Source organism: Xenopus tropicalis, chromosome 2 (assembly GCF_000004195.4).
Source record: "Xenopus tropicalis strain Nigerian chromosome 2, UCB_Xtro_10.0, whole genome shotgun sequence".
Classification (NCBI taxonomy): domain Eukaryota; kingdom Metazoa; phylum Chordata; class Amphibia; order Anura; family Pipidae; genus Xenopus; species Xenopus tropicalis.
The window spans coordinates 93,231,242-93,239,439 of NC_030678.2; the positions used below are offsets into that span (position 1 = coordinate 93,231,242).

General features: G+C 37.8%; 1 protein-coding gene across 1 annotated transcript; it reads right to left on the reverse strand.

The window, feature by feature from the left end:
• Positions 1–509: 509 nt before the first annotated feature.
• Positions 510–7,337, reverse strand: LOC116408598 (carbonic anhydrase 4-like). The gene is made up of 4 exons (XM_031896217.1): positions 7,275–7,337; positions 5,133–5,208; positions 4,402–4,562; positions 510–1,682 (listed from the first exon to the last, which is right to left on the reverse strand). The coding sequence occupies exons 1-4, from the start codon at positions 7,335–7,337 to the stop codon at positions 1,539–1,541; spliced, it is 444 nt and encodes a 147-aa protein (XP_031752077.1). The 3' UTR covers positions 510–1,538.
• Between the last annotated feature and the right edge of the window lie 861 nt (positions 7,338–8,198).

The window sequence follows — 8,198 nt, forward strand, 5'->3', positions numbered from 1 at the left end:
ATGCGGTCCCCGATCCGACTAGATTTATTAACCTGCCCGATCGATATCTACCCGATTTCAAGCCAGATATCAGTTGGGCAGGCCTGTCGGTAGTCCCCATACATGGCCCGATTAGCTGCCGAATTGGTCTAAGGGACCGATATTGGCAGCTAGAATCGGCCCGTGTATGGGGACCTTAACCCGCTGTGGAACCCATTTGCTATAAAAAGAGACATTACCACATCATTAACATTTTGTTGAAATGAGCTGAAGACCCTATAGGTGGTGGAAGTGGTTAGAAGTGCTGTGGAGCACTGAGGTAGTAAATGAGAATCACATTAATATGATATTCTGTTAAAGGGGTGATAATATTTGTTAAATAGGGGAGTTGCTTGAGAAGAAATTTTTCATTGTTAAATGTGTGATGATTTTAAAGAAATTGTATGCCCCTAGTATATATGATGTGTAACAGATGGCACTAACATCCAGAAAATGTGCTTATGAATTTTCTTTTTTATTGAGATCTCCACACAAGATGTTTCAGGGGATACTCCCCCCTTTTCAATGTTCTCCATGATAAATATTACCAATTCTAAAAAATGAGAATACGGTGAGTTATTTGGTGCCAATTTAATCATACATATTTCTTAAAAAGTATAAAATTAATACCCTGTGGCTGGACAGTCTATATTAAAAATTCATAAAACCATATACATATCACTCAGTGTATCACAAGCAATTCATATGTATGTATATCTTTATTTATAAAGCGCTACTTATGTAAGCAGTGCTGTACAGTATATCAAGATGTTAATAGAAAAAAATTAATCAATATAGCAATTCATTACAAATAGCAGCAATAGCAATTGTTCAAAACCGATAGCAATTGTTGTTGGTTCAAGACGTACGTACGTTTTTGTAAGGCAGCTGATCGTTTAAGCAGCAGTGAAATCAAATATAGTAGTTCATTAAGAATAGCAGCAGTTGCAATTTGGTGTTTACTCCTATAACAGTTTATATGACTGATTGGTTTGAGGGGACTAAAAACAATCTGTGGTATTCCGCTCTTATGATCAGTAATCATGATACTTAATGCAGCCATTCTCTTTGAGTATGTGAATATTAAAATGCTGGTGTTTGTCTTCAAGGCCAGTTTATTAACAGAGATGCAGGAGCCGACAGGGCGCCAGCTACTCTGGTACTTGTATGTTTAATACCCAACATGTTAGAACTCACTTAGCACCACAACTGTTCATAATTGGAGCAATGCCTTAAAGGTGGCTTGAGGCTAAAGATTTGGCGAGAAGAAATTTTCAAGAGCCGTCAATTGTGTTTTTGTAGAAAGGAGAACACCAGGGTTACGAAGATTTACATATATATGCAACACAATACATGCCATTTTTAACATTCATTATATGTAATACTTGCATCACATTAATGAATTATGCTTTTTTTCTAAGTAATCTGTACATGAAAATATATAACCCTGGACGGAGTTTGTATGTTAAATAACTGATAAATATTTCATGCATACATTTATATTTAACATTTGGCAAATATTAAACATAACCACACAGTATTGAGACTAATGCTCTGGAGTCTGAGGTAAACACGTGTCTGGCTCCCAGTTTGTTAACAGGTCTAAAATTTTCCACCATTGACATATTTCCATGATAATACAGACTGGTATAGATAGCCTGAAACTGCAAGAAAAGACAAAAGGGTATTGTAACAAGATCAACTTGGGCACACTTAAATACATTATATACATAGTAATAGAGTGCCCATCACTTTATGATGGATGTGCTTTATCTTTTTATAATATTCCCCCTTTTTAACTTCTTCCATTTATGCTGCTGATCATTTTAGTATTCTAAGGGGCATATTTATTATAGTGTGTAAGCCAACATCAATGGTGATATATGCCTATAGCAAATAATCAGATCTTTGCTTTTGTTTTCTAACTTGTAGGTGACCATTAAAATCCAATTGGTGATTGGATGCTATGGGAAACATTACTGGTGATGTTGGCTTACACACTACACTGCACTTGCATTTTACAGATAAGATCCAAAGACCTCTCATATAGTAAACCTTATCCCTAAAAAGCTCCCCTCATTCTTTTAATACCTTTTGTGTACATTTTGATTTCCTTTGATTGGACTAGTACATTGAGCTAATGTTTCATAATAGAGTAAGGTGGGGCAGAGAAACGGAGTTCTCAAAACTTGATTTGACAATTTATTTTTCCCACTGGAAAGACATGTATTCCAGCAATGAAAAAAATGTCCAAATCCATTCTTTCCATATGCAGCTTTCTTTTGGGAATTTGGATGGATGCTAGTCCTAAGCGCTGCTGCTTTTTGACAGCAGTTTACAGAGCCATAACTAGGGGTGGGCATCAGAGGTGTGTTGTTAGGGTGCAGCTGGGGGGGTTCCAACTAGGGTTATGCAGTGAGGTAGCAGGAACAAGGAGGAAGAAGTACAAGCAGGAACAAGTAGCAGGTAGAAAGTAGCAGGGGTGGGGGAGAAATTCCTGAGGAAGTGAAGGTTCCATATTTGTTGCAGTGGCTTACTACACTGAGGGGTATATTTATTAAAGGAGAAAGAAAGGTAAAAACGAAGCTGACTCATAGGGGCACATTTACTAATCCACGAACGTCCGAAAAGCGGCCGAATGCGTTTTTTTCGTAATGATCGGTATTTTGCGATTTTTTCATAAATTGTTGCAACTTTTTCGTAGCCATTAAGACTTGCTCGTAAATTGTCGCGACTTTTTCGTAGCCATTACGACTTGCTCGTAAATTGTCGCAACTTTTTCGTAGCCATTACTACTTGCTCGTAAATTGTTGCGACTTTTTCGTAGCCATTACTACTTGCTCGTAAATTGTAGCGACTTTTTCGTAGCCGTCGTGCCGAGTACGAAAGTTTCGGATTCATTCAAGCTTCAGTATCGTGACTTTCCTTGGGCCAGGTTGGAGCTGCAGAGTGCCATTGAGTCCTATGGGAGACTTTCCTTGGGCCAGGTTGGAGCTGCAGAGTGCCATTGAGTCCTATGGGAGGCTTCCAAAGTCGCAAAGGTTTGCCTGCCGTTTACGAGCACGCAATACTAAAAAGTCGCGACAGTATACGAGCAAGTCGTAATGGCTATGAAAAAGTCACGACAATTTACGAGCAAGTCGTAATGGCTACGAAAAAGTCGTGACAATTTACGAGCAAGTCGTAATGGCTATGAAAAAGTCGCGACAATTTACACAAAATGCAAAATGTTCGTTTCCAATCCAATTTTTTCCCATTCGGGATTCGGATTCGTGGATTAGTAAATCAGCCCCTTAGTCTTACTAACTGAGCATGTTCACTTGGGTCTGCATGTCTGTGCAGGAGTGAGGCATTATGGGAACTTTCTTTACACAGCTCAGCGTTTTTTCTTCCGGTTTGGCTTCAGATCTTCTGAACAGGGAGACTTAAGGGCACTATTGAGACAACTGAAGGTATGCCTGCAGCTTGAGATTAACTCTTTACTAGCCTTTCCTTCTCCTTTAAGATTATAGACAAACATCACCAGTGATGTTGCCCATAGCAACCAATCAGATCTTTGGTTTTGTGCTCTAACTTGCAGGTGACCATTCAAATCTAATTAATGATTGGTTACTATGGGCAATATCACTGATGATGTTTATCTCCAATGTTAATAAATACTCCCCTGATTGTAATGTGTGAAGTTGGATGAACTCAAAATAAGTCAGAGAAAAAACTCAGACTGAGCATTTGCTGAATTGCCGACACATACAAGGTTTATGTATCTCTGACCTCCCTTCCTCAGGTGAATGTGCAGGATTCAGATATGACCCTTCTGTGGCTTGTAAAGGAAAGGGGGGGTTCAGTGCATGCCCAATCTATCAACAAACATTGATAGGGTTCAGCCTGCCTATGAACAGCCACCCCCAACTTATAATGGTTTTTGAGGTAAAGGGTACCACTCTATCAAGGACAATGGCTAGTGAAAACAAGCCAAAAAAAGGAGCATTCTGATCTGGGAAAGCAGTCACAGAATAGCACTATAAAAGGTAAAAATATCAAATGCAAAGATCTAAAACAGACATGATATTGAAACAGCATTAACACCATTCACAAAGTTACTTGTGCCCATACACAATGTTGTACATGTTCCTAACAATTTGTAGAAGTACCAGTGCACCAGCCCAGCATGCAAGTGGTTTACTAGAAAGAAGTTATTATTCATTCATGCCGGCACATCATGCACAAGTCACGATAATTTCATTTACAAAGGAATTTTGGGAGGAAATGCTGCATTGCAGGTAAAAAAAATGGTATTTTGCATTTGAAAATTGCAATGTGATTAAAATGATTCTTATAGAATTCTCCACTATAAGGGACTACTAAATAACTTATATGTATTACCTGTCTTCTGCTCAGTTTAATTGTTTTGGTAAACAGTGTCCAGGTGACAATTTCACTGCATGGTGGAGTGGTGAGAGAGCCTTGATATCGGTAATAGAGTGCAAGATCCTTGGGCTCTGGGATGAATTCTTGCAGCGTTAAATTTAAACATGTTGTATCACCTAAGGAGAAAAATTGTTCCTTTATGCTGTATGGTTGCAGTAATTCATAGGGCAGGCCCCCTAATTTGCTGCCATAGGTTATATGCACATATGTTCTTGAAGCTTTATCATTTCATGGATTTACCTTTTTGCACACAGCTAAAATAACACATTTTTTTATTGTATGGGTGAGCTAGTAATGCTTACATTAAGGCTAACGCCACAAGGGACTTGATTCTTGGCCTGCAGACCTAGAATCAGTCTCTACGTTTCAGCCTAACCCTGCACCTGGAGCCACTGTATCAGCATGAGTGCAGGCTTGCGGATCGGATTTTGGTCCTAAACGCATGAACATGCATTTCAGTCACAAAATCTGCTCCGTGTGCTTGCACCCAGGCTGACAGTGGCTCCAAAAACCTCTAAACTTTCAGTAAATTACTACATTCTGTATGTGTTTGCCTTAAATATGGAGAATTTGTAGACTTTTTCTAAAATAATAAAAGTCATTCTAACATTCAAAGATCCCAGGGCCTAATAAATAACAGCATGTTTATTCACTAGTACAAACTTAGACTAATAAATGCCTCATACCTTTGTGAGGGATTGTTACAATTGTATTAATTAAAGCAGTATAGTTTTCATTATCATTCTCAGACTCCTGCAAAAATAAAAAGTAATGTCACTAAATGGTACTAGACACCAAAGATGAATCAGTTATTTGTGGTGCAAGATAATGCATTCATAAAATAACTGCTCTACATAGGAAACTCTTACAGTAAATTCTGTCAGCAGATAAAAAGATAAATATTTCTGTAGATCCTAGAAAATGTAGACCCTGGGGAATTCCAAAAGTAAAATATAATTTTAAATTATTTTTAAGTAGACAAATACAAAGCAAAAAATAGTTATATTCATTCATATAATAACTTATATATATCTTGAACTATTACAGTATTAAAGTGGCCATACATGTAAAGATCCGCATGCCTGGCGAGGTCACCAAGCGATCAGACCACTACGGGTGGGTGTTATCGGGGGAATTTAGGCTAATTCGGTCATTTCAAACAACCGAATTATAATGACTGGAATAGGCGCAGACGGTTCAGGGACCACATCAACTAGCCAATGCGGTCCCCGATCCGACTGAATTTTTTAACCTCGGTCGGGCAGGCCAGTCATTTTTTTCCCCTACACGTGCCGATAAGCTGCAGAATCGGTCCAAGGGACCGATATCAGCAGCTACAATCGGCCTGTGTATGGCCACCTTTCCTGTAAATAATGTCATCGGTTGAGTAAATAAGTAATTGGGATGGAAGGTATAGGTTAAGTAAGGAACTGAAACCAAAAAGAGGTGATACAATTTTTTAAAGGGTTAATGAGTGCAGGAAATGACATGTGTTTTGTAAGACACCATAGGGTGGAATATGTACAATTGGTGGATAATATACAACTTTTTGCCCAGTTACAAAGGTTGTCCACATCTACTTGTGTTAAAACACTTTGCAAAAAGATGTAAGTCCGTGTTTCATTGTACATGGAATAACCATGACAGAAGTTAAAAGAAATGTTTTATGCATACAGTATGCGAGGCTATTAATCTTTGGGACTGGAAGTTGTAAATTTAATTTAATAACTGCCCCTTTGGCCACAGTATAAATCAATAGATAAGAGCAACCTGGAGATTTAAGGTAACAAATCTGAATTTTATTCATGGTCAAAGAATACTATTGTAATCTGCCTTTATAGTTGCATATTGCTTTACCTGCTTTATCCTCTTGGATAAAGAGGTTCCTACAATAGGGCATCTAAAAGCAAGTATAAGCCCATATCTCTGTGGTTCAAGTCAACACACATCTGTACTTGAGTGAAGCAATTAAAACACTAAAGGGGACATTTATTAATGCATGAATGCTCCGAGCTTTCGTTTGAACACTCCGAGCGTATTTTGCGCGACAATTTCGTACCTTGGGCAACAATTTCGTACAAAATTGTATTGTTGCGCCGAGTACGAAAGTTTCGGATTCATTCAAGCTTCGTTATTGTGACTTTCCTTGGGCCAGGTTGGAGCTGCACAGTGCCATTGAGTCTTATGGGAGGCTTCCAAAATCATGCACAGAAGGATCAAAGTTGGAAAGGTTTTCCCGCTGTTTACAATAGTTCGGTACGAAAATTTCGGATCGCCAATACGATATTATCATGACTAATACGATTTTTTCGTAAGCATTTTCGTGATATTTGCGATCTTCAGAAATTGTATCCAATCCGAATTTTTCCCATTCGGGATTTGAACTCGTGATTTGATGAATGTAGCCCTATGAGGCAGATTTATCAGTTTTTACATTTGAAAGGAAAAAAGTGACAAATCTCACATGTTTTTCAAGAACATTTTTTTTTTCTTGAGCACTAGCATATTTAAGAGAATACTCTGACAGAAAAGTCTTGTTAGTGTTTTGTTGCAGAAGAAAATTACACAAAAATCACATTGTTCTATTTATTTTCAAGTAGGCTGAAAATTGTAACTGTTTTAATAACCAGGGAAAAAAATAGGCTGCTTGAAATCTTCTTCTTGCTTCTAAAGAATTAAAGTGGCTTTTATTTGCTGAGTTTTTTCATGATTTTTTTTAGGTTTCTTCTTTAATGAATCACTTCTATTGAAATATATTCACTTTCATAAAAAAGCACATTTAACTGAAATTATTTGGCTTGATTTAAATTAATGAATTACTGACTTACTTCAAAAAAGAATCCAAGAACAGCCAAATCTTCATTGCTGATGCTAATATTTTCTTCGTTCATGGCATTCCTTCTGTGAACTACATGAAGCTTTGTCACAGATAAGCAGTTTATTAAAATATAATACACAAATAAGCCATGAATATCCTGTAAATTATATCTTTTATATACAGTGCTTAGTGATGTCATAACTTAAAATTAGAACTCAGATGTCATTTGTTTCACATGACTCACTGATACTTGTGTATTATAACAAAATAATGTACCCTGTTGCAAAATATCAGGATATTAGATGTCACTTCAGAGTGCCTCTGTAGTGACCTGTATAAAATCACTTCAGTCTCTTGACTTTATATCATATGGAGTCTTGGTGACTTATTAGGGCTTAGTGCCCGCAATCAGTTGTGTGTAAACCCACTTTCATTATACGTACTTGTGCCAAAATGTGCTCCTTGCACTCAGTTTTCCCTATCTTTCGTTCCAAATCTAGCACTGTTGGGCCTATTAGCACAGGGGAACCCTTGAGTTACCACTACCACCTGACTAGGTTGTAGCTCCAGGGCTTCCTTGGTTCCCGGTGTCAATAGTTTCAGCATGCTTGCTCCTTAAAAATCAGGCACAGCCATCACTCGCACACCTAACACTGAAAATTAAGACAGGCAGACTTCCAGCAATTGTGTCAAGTTTGTATTGAAATGTGCGCACAGTTGTGGTAATTTTGATAAATCAGATGCAATTTAGGTAGGTGCATCTTCCCCTTGCAACTAAAATGACACTGATATTCTGAGAAAAAACTGCTGCATTATGGGAAAAAACATGGCAATAGTGCCCGGAATGGAACTTTGCTTACTGCATTTGCAGTAATTTAGGATTAATAATAGCTGAAATGAAACTTGGATCAACAGTTAAAAGGCTGTGTTTTGG